We start from the raw sequence: 20,397 nt of genomic DNA on the forward strand, positions 1-20,397 counted from the left end.
CTACATTTACATAGGATTAAGCAGTAGTTGTGGGATTAGGGAAACAAGCTCCTGGTACCCAGGCCAACAAGCCCAGTTGTACCTCTCTTAAAGGCAGTCCATGGCATAAACAATGATATGGATAATTGTTTTTTTTTATGTTTTTTTCATACAGAAAATGAGATTTCCAAACTTCCAGCTCGGGCTTTTGCTGGTCTCCCGAACCTAGAGTGGTTGGACTTAAGTAAGAATAAACTGGACGACTCTGGTCTATCACATGATGTCTTCAAGGTAAGCATTCTGGAGGCTTGGATTTACATTTGCGTATTCTCTTACCATAACAAACCAATATTCAAGACCAATACTATAGGATTTAAAGGATAGACTGGACAAGCACAACTCCTGCTCTAATGGTATCCATGTGTACACCAAAACTCTACAACCAAGTGTCCATTGAAGGATGACATTTTTAGAAGTCTGGATGATGTCTACATATGTTGACCTTAACAAGACAAATAAGGCATAGTCATCTGTACCGCCCCCGTATCAGCGGTCAAGCCGCTGGGATCCGGAAACGAGGTGGCGCGAGGCGTCTCCGGACCCGGGGGTTCGTGCGGACACTCGAGTTTGTAAAGGGGAGTATGTACAGGGGAGTTAGAAGTTCGTGACGCACCCATGGTGCGTGGTAATATGGAGTACCACCGCTGCTGTTGGGGAGCCCAGTGGCGGTGGTATGGCAGCAAGGTGTTTAAGCCCTCTGTGGGTAGGGGGTTGCGCCCCTGGGCCCGGTGGTGGTAGTGAAGGAGTGCCTTCACTACCACAAGAATACTGATACCGACAGCTTGTAAACCAGAATTCTGAGCACCACTGCAGCAGGGAGGGAGCACGCGTGGATCCGTGCCCTTGGTGTCGCTTGTTAGCCGGTGGCCTTTTCCGTGGCACCTTCTCACTGTTGGACCCTATAGTATGGAACTAATCGGGTCCCGCTCACCCGTATGGCTAATGGAGTGAGCTTGCTCTCAGGGTTCACGCTTGGGATTTGGTGGACTGTGTTTTGGGAAAAGTCCTATCCCCTCGTTGCGCTAGTACCCCTATTTTGGAGCGGGTGAGGGATGAATCTTGAAGACTTCACCCCCGTCGGGTAAATTACCAGGACACTTGAAGCTACTTCCCGGCCTAGGGTCCGCGTACCCAGTCATGCCCTGGCCCCTGCCCGGAGATGGTTCAAGGCCGTCGGCTGCCCTACTCGGCAAACCGTGCCCCTTGACACGATCTTCTGCGACCGGGGTACCAGCTCCTACCAGGCCCAGACCAATGTCAGCCACCTAGTAGCTTCAAGGAGCCCAGCTCCTGACCTCCTCTCTCTTTCACCTCCAACACAACACTCCTCTTTCACTTTTTCACTTTCCCCTACCAACCCCCCAAGTTGGCGGCCCTATTCCCTTCAGGCCCCCAATGGTGTGTCTGGTGGGTATGGTGTAAAGTGTTCCTAGGGTTTTGGCTGGCTCTGATCTTAGCAACACCAAAGGACCAGGATCCATAACCAAGGAGGATTGGATACTGTGCAGAAGGGCAGATTGCACAATACCCTGTGACAACCTGATAGGCCAGGGTGTCACACATCCTCTCTCCCCAGAAAGGGTGGTAGGGGATTCAGTGGTCAGGTATGGAATTAATCCATGTGGGACCTCACTCCTGGGACCCTCACTAATTATTAGCATGGAGTTCTTGAGTCCCCCATTCTTCTTCACTGTCCATAGACTAAAGCCTGCTTTACACGAGACGACCGATCGTGCTATTTTTTATCCGATGCGTCACGCCCATGTCTTTTTTTTGATCGCATATAGGTTGTTGTCTATGCGTCACACGTTTTGTTTTGATCAACGACCCAATAGCGATCAGCGATGTATTGATTGTCCATGGCGGCCGTGCCAAAGGCTTCACACGTTTTGTTTTAGTCAATCTGTCTTTCGTAGGGGCGTTTTTATGTAAACTATACACCCCTCTGTGACGTTGTCTATAATCTATCACGCCCAGAATCTTGTTTTCCAACACACTCTTGTCTTTATTCTTTGGCTGATTGGTTGGCTTTAATATAAATCGTCTCTCGTGAATCCGTCCTTGTTGTCTCGTTTTTCCCTTGTATCTGCGAACATTTTTTCCTGGCATCCTTCTCTTGGAGAATTTTGTTTGTTTTGCATCAAAGGTTTTTTTTTTTGTTTTGTTTTTTTTTTTGGGTTGGTTTTTTTAATGTTAGGTTTTAATATTGTTCAAATAATATTTTGGTTAGGAAATTTTTTTTCCTAATTTTTGTAAATTTTTTAAACAAAAGGTTTTTACCTTTATTTATTCCATTGATATTGATATTTTATGTTGTTTTACAAAAATTAAAAAAAAAAAATAAAAAAAGGGGCTAAAATAAAACTTACGGTTGCAAAAGGACACAAGCAGAGGAATCCCGAAAAAACAAAAACAAATAAGTAACACTGCGACAAGGCTACCCAGAATGGACGAAATTCAGAACACTAGCTCCGGCTTTTATTTCATGATTAGCAAATCAAAACGCATCAGCGACAACCAATCACAACATATTAGGCGTGTCTATTTAAAATAGCAACTACGCCCTGGACGCTGATGACGTTTCAAAAAACGACGAAGGACGATGAAAGGGAGTCACACTTATCAATGTGTCATTCTGAAAGCCAAAAATACACGATATTATGGAAATAAACGACGAGTACACGATGGCCGATTTTATAACGATTATTGATCGTTTGGAATCGCACGGAGGTGACGCATGCAAAGATGTCGTTACGAACGTCGGAAGTGCATCACGAAAACCGTGACCCCAACGATGCATCGCACAATAGATCGACTCGTGTAAAGCAGCCTTAACAGTAGAGGACATGCTTGGATGTTGCTCCACTTAAACTCCTTCTCCCTGTGAACAGCCCAGGGATCATACATTTATCAGCTATTTTTGGACAGGTGATGAATATGTTTCGGGGAATAACTACCATATAAAAAACACACGGGTTAAAAAAAAACGGTTTCCCAACAGTTAAAAGATAACCTAAGGCAAGTTGCTCCAAGCTGGATTTGTACCGCCCCGCGGGCTCGGCTGCGAAGGCCGAGCCGCTCGGATTCGTGCTCGTACGGTGGGTGGCTCGAGCTCTTCACGGACCCGGGGGTCACGTCGCTCTGCAAGGGAGTTGGCACTACACGCAGGGACTTCGGTGGGGAGCTCCACGGCTGGGGCCGCGGTGGTTTGTAAGGGATGTAAGTTTGTGACGCCACCCACGGGTTGTGGTGAATGGATGGACACCACTGCTGCCGTTAACTAGGCCTCCCGGGGACGGTGTTGCACTGCTTGGTGTTGACCCCTCTGTGGGTAGGGGAGTGATGGTCCCGGGGGCCCGAGGGAGGTGCTGAGGCGTGAGGACAGGTGCGTGCGAGATGCTGGTGCAGTGCGGCGCGGTGCGCGGCCCAAAGGCACTGGTGCACTCACTATGACACAATACACTGGAGTCTCTGGTAAACCAAACGGGATGATGAACAGGGCCCGCAGCCGGCTCCAGCTTCTCCCTTAACAGGTTGGTGGTTTCCGCCATTCTCCTGCACCTCTTTATGTGAATGTTTGACTCCTATGCCTAAGCAACGGTAGTCCGCTCCCCGGCTTGCTGGTTGCCGGTAGAGCCCTGTTTGCCCGCAGACGCTGGCCCTTTGGGTCTCTATGCCTTGGCGGTGGTTTACCCTGTATGGTTGAGCTGTTGTCTTCTAACGGGTCTTGTGCGGGAAAGGTCCTTAAGTCCAGTCCTCAATCAGTTGACTTGACTCGACCCTGTCGGTTCGGGGCTTCGTACTGGGTCTGAGTACCCCTCCTGGTGTTCCGGTTTCCAATCGGTTCCCCGGTTCGGTACCGGCGGGCCACTGCCCGACCCCGGTCCCTATGGTTACCGGCTGTAATCCCAGCTCCTGCAGGTGGCCACCACCGTCTGCCTCCTTGCCAGAGGTGACTGGGCTTCAACCCAGACACCTGAGTAGACTATTGGCAGACCTGATCACAGGTCTGCCCTTGAACTCGACCTCTCTCCTTCACTGGCAAGACTCAACTACTACACACTGAACTTGTGTCTTTTTCCCGCCTCCAGGCCTGTGAACTTCTCGGTGGGTGGAGCCAACCACCTGGCTCCACCCCCTGGTGTGGACATCAAACCTGGAGGGTGGTGACAAGGTTTTTAAGTTTGGCTGCTGTCACCTTTTTAGGGAGGGGGGGGGGTGTATGTGCATGGGACTACCTGGGATGACCTGACTAGTCCAGGGTGTCACAGAATGTTACTATAAAGAGGTCCTCTACCTAGATCTACTTTTGGACTGAACATTTCAGTCATATTTAACTATTTGGTTTCTTCGAGTACACTGCCTAAAAAAGTTGATGGGTACGTGTTACGAGGGGGACCCGGGGAAGCGTGCCAAGATGGGGAATGGACAGCTTCCGCCGGTCAAGGTCCACTGTGCGGTGTAAGGGACCACTGCTATGGTGGGTGAAGAGTGAGCGGGTTGCTGCTAGCGATCGTCTGGAATGTCACAGACGATCTACGTACACCGGTCTGCCCTAACCCGTGAGGGTTGTATGGCAGGGATCACACGGCTCGGTGTACCTGTTGCACGGGGAAGCACACGTACGTGTGCCAGTGGAAATCACGAGAATATGGCACGAGGGTAGCACAGAGGTGCCCACGCACGTGTGCTTTCAATTACCAGGTGAGTCCGGTGGAGACTCGAGGAGCTCACCTGGAACAGGAACACGGCCTGTCGAAGGAGCTACTGCCGGAGCAGCAAGGCAGGGACACGGCCTGCAAACCAGGTGCTGCCTAAGCAGCAAGGGCCAAGCCCACGGAAGACGATAATGCCTGAGCAGTGGCGTGGCAGCACGCTGCCAGACATCCAAACATAGAAGGACGGTCGCGCGCCGCCATGATGGCAGGAGGAGCTTTTAAGGAGGTGTCGCTCCAGCCAAGGGCGGGCGCGAGGCGGAGATGACGGACTTGACCCAATCAGGATCCACGACGTCCCAGCCTGGCCAGTCAGGATTCACCACGTCACCAGCCTCGTCATCAAGCCGTGTGACGTGAGTGGGCGAATCAGGACCCACAAAGCATTGCACATGCTCACCCTCCTGCCTCTGGGAAATAGAGGCGGGATCCTCGGTCTCACAATGTGTAGAGATAACGGGAGTCTCACTGCTTCCCTGAGCAGAAAACCTCTGCACATTGCGCAACCTCACAGACCTTCGGGGCTGCTGAGCAGGAGGAGCCGCGGCAGGCAAGGAATGGGAGACCGCCTCATTTCTTGCAACAGGAGTACCACTAGGTGTCACCCTTGTGCTGCCTCTCTGAGGAGGTTTCTCCTGCACTCTGCGCAGTCTGGCAGACCTTCAGCGCTGCTGAGCAGGAGCGCTCGTGGCAGGCAAGGAGAATGCCTCATTCCTTGCCACAGGAGAGCCACGAGGTGTAACATTACCCCCCCGTCTAGGCCCCCCCCCTGCCCGTGCTCGAAGGCCGCTATCAAACCCGGGGCGTGGATATGATCCTCCAATTCCCAGGATCTATGCTCCGGACCACGGCCGACCCACTCCACGAGGTAGTACCTCCTGCCCCGTATGACTTTTGTCTCCACAAGCTTCGCCACCTCAGGGTCGTCGGACGGAGAGTCGGTTTGAGGCGTCAGGGACCCCGAGAACTTATTAAGTCGTACGGGTTTCAGGAGGGACACGTGAAAGGTGTTGGCTATAGCCCAGCGTGGAGGGAGCTGGAGTCGGTATGCCACCGGGTTTACCTGCTCTAGTACTTTAAACGGACCCAGGTACCTAGGGGCGAACTTGGCTGCCTGTACCCGTAGGTTAACATTCTTAGAGGACAGCCACACTAGGTCACCAGGGGCGAAGGATGGTGCCGGGCGGCGGCGCACATCAGCTGTTGTCACCATCCGGTCTTTAGCCCTCTTAAGGGCCTCTTGGGTGTTATCCCAGATCTCCCGGGCCTCGGTCGCCCAATCCTCCACTCTAGGATCGGGTGACGTAATGGGCATCGGAACCGGGATTCTGGGATGTTGTCCGTTATTGAGCAGGAACGGAGTCTGGCCAGAGGATTCATGAACCGAATTATTAATGGCAAATTCGGCCCAAGGAAGGAGGTTAGCCCAGTTGTCGTGGTGCGCGGAGATAAAATGGCGGAGGTAAGTTACCAAGGTCTGATTGGTCCTCTCCACCAGTCCATTGGTTTCGGGATGGTATGCGGAGGAGATGTTCAGCTCTATCTGCAGGAGCTTACAGAGCTCTCTCCAGAAGCGAGACGCGAACTGGGGACCCCGGTCGCTCACCACCTTGTCAGGCATGCCATACAGCCTAAATACATGCCTAATGAATAAGGTGGCGAGAGCACGTGACGTCGGGAGTCGTGGGAGAGGCACCAAGTGGACCATTTTAGAGAAGTGATCCGTGATGACCCATACGACCTTGTGGCCTGCTGACTTGGGCAGATCTCCCAGGAAGTCCATTCCCACCACTTCCCAGGGACGATTCGGCACTGGCAGTGGGTGAAGAAGACCTGCCGGTCTCTGCCGGGACGGCTTATTCCGTGCACACGACATACAGGCTCCCACATACTCCTGTATGTCCTGGGGTAGTCTCGGCCACCAATAGTGCCTGGTTACAAGGTCTCTGGTCCTTTTGACCCCAAAGTGACCCCCGACCTTGGAGGCATGGGCCCACGATAGCACCTCATTCCGTAATTCAGGGGGAACGAGGGTCTTGCCAGGTGGCACCTGGTCCAAGGAAGTGGGAGTGACCATCCTCAAGCTGTCCGGGGGTAGTATAAGACGAGGCTCCTCCTCGTCCTCCTCCAACACAACCATACAACGTGACAAGGCATCGGCCCGTACGTTTTTCTCACCGGCCAGGTGGCGGATAATAAAGCGGAACCGGGAGAAGAACAAGGACCAACGGGCCTGCCTTGGGTTCAGGCGTTGTGCTGTCTGGAGGTATGTGAGATTTTTATGGTCGGAAAATACTTCAAATGGATGCTTCGCACCCTCCAGGAGATGCCGCCATTCCTGGAATGCTAGTTTCATCGCCAGTAACTCCCTATCCCCTATGGAGTAGTTCCTCTCGGCCAGAGAAAAGGTTTTGGAGAAAAAGAAACATGGATGCTTCCTTCCTCGTTCGTCTTTCTGGTACAGGACTGCACCAGCACCGACCGAAGAGGCGTCTACCTCTAGTAGGAAGGGTTTGGAGATGTCTGGACGATGAAGGATGGGAGCTCTGGAGAAGTAAGTTTTGAGAGTGTGAAATGCCTCTACCGTTTCCCGTGTCCATGCTTTGGGATTAGCGCCCTTGCGGGTAAGGGCAATGATGGGTGCTGCCACCGTCGAGAAGTTGGGAATGAACTGGCAATAATAATTGATAAACCCCAAGAATCGCTGGATCGCTTTCAGCGAGCGGGGCTCAGGCCATTTCATCACTGTCTCCAACTTCCCCGGATCCATTGCTAACCCCTGACTGGACACGATATACCCCAGGAACGGCAAGGATTCACGTTCAAAAACGCACTTTTCTAGCTTAGCATATAACGAATGGGTGCGGAGCCTCTTAAGTACTCGGATGACATCCCTCCGATGGGTGGCAAGATCGGGGGAGAAGATAAGGATATCATCCAGGTATGCAACCACGGAAAGATACAAATCCCGGAAAACATCATTCACAAAGTCTTGAAATACGGCGGGGGCATTGCAGAGTCCGAAGGGCATTACAAGATACTCGTAGTGACCGTCCCTGGTGTTGAAGGCGGTCTTCCACTCATCGCCCTCTCGGACTTCCACTAGATTATACGCCCCGCGTAGATCCAGCTTCGTCAAGATCTTTGCCCCGCGGAATCGATCAAATAACTCCGTAATGAGGGGCAAAGGGTATTTGTTTTTGATCGTGATTGCATTTAATCCCCTGTAATCGATACAGGGGCGTAGATCCCCTTCCTTCTTTTGCACGAAGAAGAACCCCGCACCGGCCGGTGAAATAGACTTGCGAATGAACCCTTTTGCCAGGCTGTCCTGAATATATTTGGACATAGCCTCCGTCTCTGGAGCAGAGAGGGGATACACTCTGCCCCTAGGGGGCTCGGAGCCTGGCTTCAGGTCTATTCGGCAATCATATGGCCGGTGGGGAGGAAGGGTATCTGCGGCCCTCTTGGAGAAGACGTCCCTGTAGGCCTCATAAGGTGTTGGTAAACCTGGCTCCCCTGTATTCCCTGAGGGCCCAACCGACCTAATGGTAGCGGGTGGTTTGGTAGTCACGAGGTGCTCCCTACAGGATCCTGCCCATGATGAGATCTCCCCTGTTGCCCAGTTGAGTATAGGAGCATGCTGTCTCAACCAGGGGAGGCCCAGTAGGATCTCATCCGTCCCCCCTGGAAGCACCAGGAAGGACACCTGCTCATGGTGTCCTGGTGGTACTTCCATCCTGAGAGGGATGGTGATCTGGGTGATGGAATCGACTAGTAGGGACCCGTTGACTACCCGAACCCTGAGTGGCTTGGGCAAGAGAACCAGGGGAACTGAGTATCTGGTTGCCAGGGAGGTCGAAATGAAATTGCCATCAGCGCCTGAGTCCAGGCAGGCCAGAGCAGAGAAGAGAGTAGTGCCAAACTGCAACTGGGCGCTGATAGTCAACCTAGAGGGAGAAGCAGCGTCTAGGAACCCCCCTCTGATGGAAACTAGACGCTGTCTTTTCCCGACGGTTTGTGACATCGGGTAGCTATGTGTCCCCTCTGCCCACAGGAAAAGCAGAGGACACCAGACCGAGAACCTGGGGTAGAGGAGACCGCTTTGGACACCTCCATTGACTCCACGGAGTCGCCTACAGAGCTGGCTGGGAGACCTGTCTGGTGGAAGACGGGAGCCAGACGCTTTTTAGGCCGTGAGGACGTGGGTGCTGAAGAGACCTCGAGCCTCCGCTCCGCCTGGCGGATGTCTATGCGAGAGGCAACCACAATCAAGGACTCTAAAGTAGCAGGCACCTCACGCGTGGCCAGTGCGTCTTTGACGAACCCTGACAGGCCCTCCCAGAACACAGGGACAAGGACCTTATCCGGCCAGTCCAGCTCTGCACAAAGTGTCCTAAAGTGTATGGCAAAGTCCCCGACTGAAGCGGACCCTTGCCGAAGTCGTAGGAGGCGCAGCGCGGAGTCGTGGGTGACTTGAGGCCCGAGGAACACCATTCTCATGGCGCCAAGATAGGCTGCTAAGTTATTCACCACCCGATCTCCGCGCTCCCACAACGGCGGGGACCACTTCAGCGCTCTCCCTGTGAGCAGGGACTGGACGAAGGCTACCTTCGCCTTCTCGGTAGCGTAAAGAGTCGCGGACAGCTCTAAGTAGGTGGTGACCTGGTTTATAAAGCCACGGCACTCGGAGCTGTCCCCGCTAAAGCACTCTGGAAGCGCAAGGCGAGGAGACCTTCCGCCCAATAGCACAGCCTGGGTAGCCGCCTGGGTGGCGACTGTCGTCAGAGTAGTCTTGTCAGAGGAAGACTGCTCCACTGCTGCCAATCGTGATTCCAACTGCTGCACATAACGCAGCAACTGCTGCTGCTCTTCAGCCATAGCCAGACCTTTGGCGCGACCGTAATGTTACGAGGGGGACCCGGGGAAGCGTGCCAAGATGGGGAATGGACAGCTTCCGCCGGTCAAGGTCCACTGTGCGGTGTAAGGGACCGCTGCTATGGTGGGTGAAGAGTGAGCGGGTTGCTGCTAGCGATCGTCTGGAATGTCACAGACGATCTACGTACACCGGTCTGCCCTAACCCGTGAGGGTTGTATGGCAGGGATCACACGGCTCGGTGTACCTGTTGCACGGGGAAGCACAGAGGTGCCCACGCACGTGTGCCAGTGGAAATCACGAGAATATGGCATGAGGGTAGCACAGAGGTGCCCACGCATGTGTGCTTTCAATTACCAGGTGAGTCCGGTGGAGACTCGAGGAGCTCACCTGGAACAGGAACACGGCCTGTCGAAGGAGCTACTGCCGGAGCAGCAAGGCAGGGACACGGCCTGCAAACCAGGTGCTGCCTAAGCAGCAAGGGCCAAGCCCACGGAAGACGATAATGCCTGAGCAGTGGCGTGGCAGCACGCTGCCAGACATCCAAACATAGAAGGACGGTCGCGCGCCGCCATGATGGCAGGAGGAGCTTTTAAGGAGGTGTCGCTCCAGCCAAGGGCGGGCGCGAGGCGGAGATGACGGACTTGACCCAATCAGGATCCACGACGTCCCAGCCTGGCCAGTCAGGATTCACCACGTCACCAGCCTCGTCATCAAGCCGTGTGACGTGAGTGGGCGAATCAGGACCCACCAAGCATTGCACATGCTCACCCTCCTGCCTCTGGGAAATAGAGGCGGGATCCTCGGTCTCACAATGTGTAGAGATAACGGGAGTCTCACTGCTTCCCTGAGCAGAAAACCTCTGCACATTGCGCAACCTCACAGACCTTCGGGGCTGCTGAGCAGGAGGAGCCGCGGCAGGCAAGGAATGGGAGACCGCCTCATTTCTTGCAACAGGAGTACCACTAGGTGTCACCCTTGTGCTGCCTCTCTAAGGAGGTTTCTCCTGCAGTCTGGCAGACCTTTGGCGCTGCTGAGCAGGAGCGCTCGTGGCAGGCAAGGAGACTGCCTCATTCCTTGCCACAGGAGAGCCACGAGGTGTAACAGGTACGTGTCTACCAACCAATCTCCAAAACTCAGGCTTTCAGGTCAAGTTGACTCATCAATATGTTGCTTAAAAACCACCATCTTCTGTAGAGTTGATGGGTACATACAGTACAGACCAAACGTTTGGACACACCTTCTCATCTCTAGAACAACTGTTAAGAGGAGACTTTGTGCAGCAGCCTTCATGGTAAAATAGCTGCTAGGAAACCACTGCTAAGGACAGGCAACAAGCAGAAGAGACTTGTTTGGGCTAAAGAACACAAGGAATGGACATTAGACCAGTGGAAATCTGTGCTTTGGTCTGATGAGTCCAAATTTGAGATCTTTGGATCCAACCACCGTGTCTTTGTAGAAAAGGTGAACGGATGGTCTCTATCTACATGCCTGGTTTCCACCGTGAAGCATGGAGGAGGAGGTGTGATGGTGTGGGGGGCTTTGCTGGTGACACTGTTGGGGATTTATTCAAAATTGAAGGCATACTGAACCAGCATGGCTACCACAGCATCTTGCAGCGGCGTGCTATTCCATCCGGTTTGCATTTAGTTGGACCATCATTTATTTTTCAACAGGACAATGACCCCAAACACCTCCAAGCTGTGTAAGGGCTATTTGACTAAGAAGGAGAGTGATGGGGTGCTACGCCAGATGACCTGGCCTCCACAGTCACCAGACCTAAACCCAATCGAGATGGTTTGGGGGTGAGCTGGACCGCAGAGTGAAGGCAAAAGGGCCAACAAGTGCTAAGCATATCTGGGAACTCCTTCAAGACTGTTGGAAAACCATTTCCGGTGACTACCTCTTGAAGCTCATCATGAGAATGCCAAGAGTGTGCAAAGCAGTAATCAAAGCAAAAGGTGGCTACTCTGAAGAACCTAGAATATAAGACATATTTTCAGTTGTTTCACACTTTTTTAAGTATTTCATTCCACATGTTTTCATTCATAGTTTTGATGCCTTCAATGTGAATCTACAATTTTTAGAGTCATGAAAATAAAGAAAACTCTTTGAATGAGAAGGTGTGTCCAAACTTTTGGTCTGTACTGTATCTACCAACCAGTCTCCAATCTCAGGCTTTTAGGTGAAGTTGAATTGTCGATATGTTGCCTAAAACCCACTGTTTTCTGTAGAGTTGATGGGTACGTGTCTACCAACCAGAACTCAACCCCGTAACAGGGAAATAACAATAGAAGAAATGCGCCAGCAAGAGTCCACCTCCTTACATCAAGACTATCTCTATCTTTTCCTACCATGGTAAAAACACAGTTAGAGAACCCAGTGTCTTCCTTACCTGGGTAGTCATAAGAACCTTCCGAGTCTTCACTGGTGACATTTCTTTTGTGACATATTAAAGACTTGAATTGACTTAATGAATAAAGATTGGCAGAAATAATATTCAAGTTCTTAATTTCAGAATTTGACAAAATTGAAACGGCTTAATTTGGATGGAAACCGCCTGACCGGACTGCCACAACTCCCAGCATCTGTCCAAGAACTGAAGGTCAACGACAATAAACTTCTGGAACTCAACCGACACAGTTTCCGTGGTAAGAACCAAATTACTGGTCTTTTTTTCCTATACATGTAACTTTTGATATTCGATGAAAGGGCTCAAGTCCCCAAACTGGTATTACCATAAGGGTTGAATAATACCCTTGGTGTGGCTATACTTTATTGTTTAGCTGGATATGCTTCAATATGAGGTCCAAAGTGGTTTGGGGTTGATAATACTGGATATTTATCTGTCCGACAGTAGTGGTAGATGCCAAGTAGCGTTTGAGAGGGACCTTGGACCCACTAAAGGACATGATTATAAGGTCCTACCATACAGATATACTGGATGCGTTTTCACCAGATATCAATAAAATTGACTGTATTCTATAGCATTAGTAAATATCAATGGCTGTCACTGTAGGTATGGGGAAGTACCAAACACATAATGAAAGGGAAGAGAAAGGAAACCCTATGTCTAGGGAAGGGGGAAATGGTGACCCCCTGACCAAGGCTACCACTAACCCCTTGCTTCCCTCACCACCCTAGATAGGTTCCACAACTATGCGCCAAGCAGGATATCTGACCCTGACTGACCCTAGAACTGGGCCATAGGTAGGGAATGAGTTAATTAACCCCACTAAGCACTAAAGAAGACACAGAAAGCATACACAGGGGAAAAGCACATGAAATTTAGTGATGTGTAATAATAAGAAATGACACAAGTAAAAAGTATTGAACACATGAAGAAAGAGAAGTGATAAAAGCCATGGAATCTATCAGTAATTCAAGAGCAATACTGCCACTTAGGGAAAAATATCACTTGGTTCAACTGGTGGCCTCTCATTAACAAGATGCCACACAAGAAACTTCTCATGATGGGTAAATCCAGTGAGCTGGCTCAAGACCTTTGCAACCTTATGCAAAGGTTTTGAGCCAGCTCACTGGTTTTACCCATCGTGGGTTGTTTTTTGTGTGGCACCTTGTAATGAGAGATCTATATATAGGCCATCAGTTGAACCAACTGATATTTTTCACTAAGCGGCAGGATTGCTATTGAATTGCTGATAGATTCCATCGCTTTTATCACTTCTCTTTCTTCATGTGTTCAATACTTTTTACCTGCGTCATTTTTCATTATTACACATTACTAAATTTATGGACATCTATGGTTTGATTTCTTTGCCTGTGTGGATTGGATGGTTTGTTACTGACATTTGGCGAGAAATTCAAGTCAATAGCCTTGCTAGAAATATATTTACTTAAAATTGTGACGGGTTCAATAATTATTTCACACGCTTAAAATTGGGGAGGTGCATCCAGCCAAATAAATATTGCAGTACATTGACTAAGCAGCTCTTCTATTATTAAAATGACAGGTCCTATCTACATGCTCAGCCCAATCCACATGCCAATGTCAAATGCCACTATTCACACACAAAGTAGGGAAAAAAGGTGATAGAAAATTGTAGATAAGCCTTGTTTGCAAGTATAGTGTAATAACTAGTCATTGTTACTTATCCTAATCTTATACCTGTACCCATGCCTGATCTTCCAATTTTGGTTGAAGTAAACATTTAATTCAATTTAGAATACATATTTTTTCTTATTTTTCCCTGAACACAACTAAGGACAACCTTCACCAGAGAGGGTCTGAGACAACACCAATCGTCACAGACCAATACAGAATAAACTATAGCTGGCATGAATAGACGGATTTCACCAGCATAAATAGGAGAGTATCCTTGATCTTCCACTTTTGGATGAAGTAAACCTTTAATTGAATTTAGAATAAATATTTTTACTTATTTTTTCCTGAGCACAACTGTCGCGGGCGGAGGAGGGGACGCCGCGCTCTCCCACTGCTGCTCGGGTCAGGCTGCCGTGGCTGCTGCGGCCTGCTGCTGCTCGGTGGCTCGAGCGATGAGCCGGATCCCGGGGACTCTAGCAGCGCTCCTCGCCCGTGAGTGAAAGGGGGGTTTTGGGTGAGGGATTGGTTATTGTCCGTGACGCCACCTACGGTTGTGGTGATTTGTTGACACCACCGCTGCTCTGTATGGGGATCCCGGGAGTGGTGGTATGGAGCAGCTAGTTGTTGTGTTGCCCCTCCGTGGGTAGGGGTTGGTGATCCCGGGGCCCAGTGATGAGGTGGGGGATGCAGGGCTTGGTGGGCGCAGGGGCGCGGGGGCAGCGCTGTGCCTTGCGGCACTGTGGTACTCACTCAGCCTGAGACGATGACACAGTTCTCGGTAAAACACACGGCTGGAAAGACGGTTCCCACGGACGGCTGCACTTGCTTTCCCCAGTAGGTGACGGTCCCTTTTTCCTGCACTCAAGTTGATGATGGTTGCGATGGGTTCCCACCGGTAACCAGCTCCCCGGCTTGGATATGGGCCGGAGGAGCCCTACTTTGCCCGCAGGCGCTGGCCCTGAGAAACTGGTGCCCTGGCGGTGGCGGTGTCTCTCTGTAACGGTTGGACTGTTGCCTTCAATCGGGACTTGGTTGTTAGGAGACAGACGTCCCCTTCACTGACGGATTTGGCAAATTATGGCGACTCCTAGCCTTGCCGGGATCCGAAAGGCCCCTGCACTGGTGCTGACTGTTCTTCGTATACTGCTCCAGACCGCCGGGTCACCACCCGTCCGCGGTCCTTCCAGCAACCTCCGAGCAGTCCCCCTGCAGACTATCACCGCCGTCTGCTGACCTTGCTGTCACTGTCCGGGGCACACACCCGGACCAACTTCAGGCTTTACTACTGTCACTTTTCTGTCACTTCAGCTTTTCTCGTTAGCTCCACTACTGCTTCCTTCTACTTTCACTTCCTACACTCCACTGCACTGCCTGGTTCCTCCCGCCTCCAGGGCTGTGAACTCCTCGGTGGGCTGAGCCAACAGCCTGGCCCATCCCCTGGTGTGAACACCAGCCCCTGGAGGAAGGCAACAAGGATTTTGGGTTAGCCTAGGTGTTCCTAACTGGGGTGTAGGGTGTGGTGGTGTTATGACCTGTGACCCCTGGCTTGCCCAGGGCGTCACACAACTAAGGACAACCTTCACCAGAGAACCAGAGAGCGTCTGAGAACCCAAACGTCCCAGACCAACACAGAATAAACTATAGCTGACATGGATAGAAAGATTCCACCAACATAAATAGGAGGAAAGCATCCCTGATCTTCCAATTTTGGGTGAAGTAAACCTTTAATTGAATTTAGAATAATTTTCTTATTTTTCCCTGAGCACATGTAAAGATAACCATCACCAGAGAGGGTCTGAGATACCAAATGTCAAAGACCAACACAGAATAAACTATGGCTGGCATGAATAGACGGATTCCACCAGCATAAATAAGAGGAAAGCATCCTTGATCTTCCAATTTTGGGTGAAGTAAACCTTTAATTGAATTTAGAATATTTTTTATTTTTCCCTGAGCACATGTAAAGATAACCATCACCAGAGAGGGTCTGAGATACCAAATGTCAAAGACCAACACAGAATAAACTATAGCTGGCATGGATAGACGGATTCCACCAGAATAAATAAGAGGAAAGCATCCTTGATCTTCCAATTTTGGGTGAAGTAAACCTTTAATTGAATTTAGAATAAATATTTTTTCTTATTTTTCCCTGAGCACAACTAAGGACAACCGTCACCAGGGTCTGAGATACCAAATGTCACAGACCAACACAGAATAAACTATAGCTTGTATGGATAGAAAGATTCCACCAGCATAAATAGGAGGAAAGAATCCCTGATCTTACAATTTTGGGTGAAGTAAACCTTTAATTGAATTTAGAATAAATATTTTTTCCTATTTTTCCTTGAGTAAAAAAAAGAAATGTTGAGATTTCAGTTGTTTTTGTAGCTTTCTGGAAGCCTTATCTCCTTGAGTCACTGCTGGGATTGTGCAATGCTGCTGTGAGGTTTGCAGCCCATTTGTTAAATATCATTGTCGTTTATCAAGTGTTCATGTGACTGCGCTTCTCGAGTTCCAGACTTTCTTGAAGATGCTCCAGGATAGTTTATTGTTGCTATTACACTGTGCAGATCATTGATGATGAAATACACTTTGTAAACAGAATCCATTACACCATATATTGCCGTACATCCTCGTATTGTTGTAACATATGCTTTGTGTCTTCTGGCGCCACTTCTGAGGGCGGCCCAGCGACAACTTGTGTGGGACTGTCTAATATAGAGGCTGAACGTGATGTCTACACAACATGATGAAGGGGCTGCGATAGTTTATTTACTAAAAGTACATTTCTTCATGCTATCTGAGAAGCCTGGTTCTCTGATCTCCAGAAAACCACTGTAACAGGCTCTTTTAGTGGTCGCATGGCAGCTCCCATGAAGCCTTGGCCTTCACTCTTTAACCCCTGTAGGGAAATGGGAATTTATATAGGCGCCCCCAGGTTGGGTCATGATGACTTTGGGATAGCTGAGAACTGAGGCTCCTACGCTGTCCCTCAAGCTAGGGGTCCCTATGCTATCCTTAACCTCAGTGACACTCCTAATGGTGGGGATGCCTAAGTCTCCTTCCTGACTCTGCTCCTGACTAGTCCTGATCTGATTCCCCTTCCCCCCAGGATGGGATGGAACAGGAGTGTGATGAAACTCACAGAAAAAGACAGACAAGACAAAAACCAAATCTCTGTCTCACAGCATGCACACACAAGGATACTCCTGTGAAGATGTAATTTACCCTCTCACTGTATATGCTGTGAAACTATGTCATGATATGTATATTTCCCTGGTTGTATTAGTTGTAATTCATGTATTTCCTTGGGGGAGCTACTGGTCTCAATGTGTCTCTCTCATACAATTGTAGTCTTGGCATCTAATGTGATTATGTAAATAGCCTGTCCTCTTCTTTCCAGAGTTGTGTATCTAATCTGTAATTGCATTGGCCAGTGAAGGAATAGTCATTGTTCTTTACAGCAGGGGATCCCTTCATCTACTGTGGCTGGCAGACATATTGGAGCCCTGTGATGGACCAAACCATTGATGATAGGATGTGTGACCCCTACCCCCTGAACAAACATGGTGGGCTGGTCAAGCAGCCCAGACAATGCATTTCCCTTTTTGTAACTTCAGAGTGAGCTGAAACTTGAAGAGAGCAGGAGTCCCAGCCTGGGTGGCTGTGGACACGGACGGAGCTAGGCCTGTGTGGCGGCCCGTGGGATTGTGTGGAACTCTTTGGACTACTGTAAGGACGATTGCTTTGTTATCCGGTCCGAGGATTGTCGGGAAGGGCCCCCGAATCTGTTTTACGTGGACTTATCGTGTGCTGTTCCAGTGTTCTTGTGAATAAACCTGTTGGATCGTCCCTCGGCCTCGTCCATCCTTTGCTCTGTTGTACACCCCCGTCACAAACTGGTTGGCAGCGCTGGGATCAGAGCAGAAGGAATGGAGGACAATGGCTCAACATCAGGAACCAGCACTGCAGAGTACAAGACCTGGACTTTGGGGAGCCTGCAATCAAAGGCCCGTGAAGTAGGAGTTCGTTTCAAAGGACTCTCCAAGGAGCAGCTGATTGAGGCGCTAGAAGGAGTCTGTTCGCAAAATGACGTGGAGGAAGGATCCTCACAGCAAACGGAAGAAAGACGGCAGCCGGAGGTGAATACCCAAAAAAGTCAATGGGTTGTGTGGTACAAGGAGGAGATGGCACTGCTTGGAGATGAGGCCACCATAGAAGATAAGAGGGAGGCCATGCGTGGAGCTAAAGAGAAGGAGCGCAGGATGGAGGAGATGGCACTGCTGGATAAGGAGCTCGCTGTGGAAGCCGCGAGAGGTTCCAGACAGACTGTAACCCCAGCACCCATCATGAGGGAACTTCCCAGGGTGTCCCGCAAAGACTTTAAGCCATTTAATGAGGCTGCAGGCGACATTGAGGGCTTCTTCCAGGACTTTGAGCATCAGTGTCGATTAATGGAAGTCCCGGACAGGGAGCGTGTCCGGCATCTGGTTGGGCTCCTAGAGGGGGGAGCTGCTGAAGCCTATAGAGCTATGGACCCTCGGTGGAACTGTGAGTATGCGGATATTAAACAGACTAGTCTAGAACATTATGCTGTGACCCCAGACACTTACAGGACTCAGTTCCGTGCTTTAGCCTGTGATGGGGAAGTGTCTTTTAAGATATATGCTCATAGACTCAAACAAATATGTAATCGCTGGCTGGAGGCAGAGGAGGCCTTATCTTGGGAGACCTTCCTGCAGGTCATCCTAAAAGAACAATTCTTTGCCCAGTGCCCCGCTGAGATCCGGGAATGGGTGCGTGAGAGAAAACCAGCGACAGTGGAGGAAGCTGCTGCTCTCGCTGATGAGGCTCTCACCATCAAGCCTCAGTGGAGGGTTCTGTTGGAGGATGGAGAGACGCCTAACAGCTCCACAACACCGGATGCCCCCAGTTATTCTGTCCCCATTGTTCCCCGTTCCTCTAAGCCACCACATGTTGATACCCGTGTTAATGTGCCTCCAGTTGCTTCTACTGCACTTTCTGGAATACGCCGGGGAGAGGAAGTAACAGAGCGCAGGTGTTATGTTTGTAGGCATCCCGGGCATTTGCAGGCCTCATGCCCAGCCAGGCCATGGAGGAATCATCCTCAAACCCCTACAGCACCTTCAGGTGGGAGCCGGCCTCCAAGTTCCCCTACCCCTTACCCAAGAGGACGCCTTGGATGGAGGGAGACCCAGCTCAGATGCTATCAATGTGGACAGCCAGGGCATCGGCAAGTCTCCTGCCCAGCTGTTCAAATGAGGACTGATCCTGCACCCAATCGGATTGTTAATTATTTACAGCCCAGTGCCATGGAGGAAGATGTGGCACCGTTATGTGAGGACTGGCCTAGTGACTCAGCCCCCCATGTTGCACCACCAGGAGTTTACGGGGTGCGACCCGCAGTTATGACGACTTCTGCTCATCGAGGTAAGCACTTGCAGGAGGTTGTGCTGGATGGACAGAGACTTGTTGGATTTTGTGACTCGGGTGCTTTCCTCACACTGGCTGATCCCCGAGTGGTTCGGCCTGAGGCAATCCATAGAGGACCTGGGATTGTTATTGAACTGGCTGGTGGACAATGGAGGACTATTCCCACAGCCACTGTGGATCTGAACTTTGGTTTTGGGGTCAGGCGATGTGTGGTTGGGGTGATGGGTGGTCTGCCTGCAGCTGTTCTCCTGGTCAATGATGTGGGAGAGCTATGATGCCAATTCGTGGCTGCATGAAGCCACCTGTAAGTAACGCTCTGCCTGTGTGTACTTAACCAGTGACCTGTAGAGGTCCCTAGTACGTACACAAGTTGGGAGGGGGAGGGATTGTGAAGATGTAATTTACCCTCTCACTGTATATGCTGTGATACTATGTCATGATATGTATATTTCCCTGGTTGCATTAGTTGTAATTCATGTATTTCCTTGGGGGAGCTACTGGTCTCAATGTGTCTCTCTCATACAATTGTAGTCTTGGCATATAATGTGATTATGTAAATAGCCTGTCCTCTTCTTTCCAGAGTTGTGTATCTAATCTGTAATTGCATTGGCCAGTGAAGGAATAGTCATTGTTCTTTACAGCAGGGGATCCCTTCATCTACTGTGGCTGGCAGACATATTGGAGCCCTGTGATGGACCAAACCATTGATGATAGGATGTGTGACCCCTACCCCCTGAACAAACATGGTGGGCTGGTCAAGCAGCCCAGACAATGCATTTCCCTTTTTGTAACTTCAGAGTGAGCTGAAACTTGAAGAGAGCAGGAGCCCCAGCCTGGGTGGGTGTGGACACGGACGGAGCTAGGCCTGTGTGGCGGCCCGTGGGATTGTGTGGAACTCTTTGGACTACTGTAAGGACGATTGCTTTGTTATCCGGTCCGAGGATTGTCGGGAAGGGCCCCCGAATCTGTTTTACGTGGACTTATCGTGTGCTGTTCCAGTGTTCTTGTGAATAAACCTGTTGGATCGTCCCTCGGCCTCGTCCATCCTTTGCTCTGTTGTACACCCCCGTCACAACTCCTGATGGTGGAAAGTCTTGAGTCTCCTTTCTGGCCAGTCCTGATCTGATTCCCCCGCCACCACAGATAGAGACAGACAAGAGAAAAACCAAAACTCTGTTTCACAGCATACACACACACACACACACACGCACACACACACGGATACTCCTGATGGTGGAAAGGCCTGA

The 20,397-nt window shown here is 50.4% G+C and overlaps 1 protein-coding gene across 2 annotated transcripts in view; it reads left to right on the top strand.

The window, feature by feature from the left end:
* LOC142250678 (uncharacterized) overlaps positions 1–20,397 on the top strand; it is a 123,766-nt gene that overhangs the window by 43,617 nt on the left and 59,752 nt on the right. For both annotated transcript variants that reach the window (XM_075322871.1, XM_075322872.1), the window contains exons 5-6: positions 155–270; positions 12,149–12,281. In XM_075322871.1, coding sequence (XP_075178986.1) covers positions 155–270; positions 12,149–12,281 — 249 coding nt within the window. The remainder of the gene's footprint in view (positions 1–154; positions 271–12,148; positions 12,282–20,397) is intronic.

The sequence above is a fragment of the Anomaloglossus baeobatrachus genome, chromosome 9, assembly GCF_048569485.1.
Source record: "Anomaloglossus baeobatrachus isolate aAnoBae1 chromosome 9, aAnoBae1.hap1, whole genome shotgun sequence".
Classification (NCBI taxonomy): Eukaryota; Metazoa; Chordata; class Amphibia; order Anura; family Aromobatidae; genus Anomaloglossus; species Anomaloglossus baeobatrachus.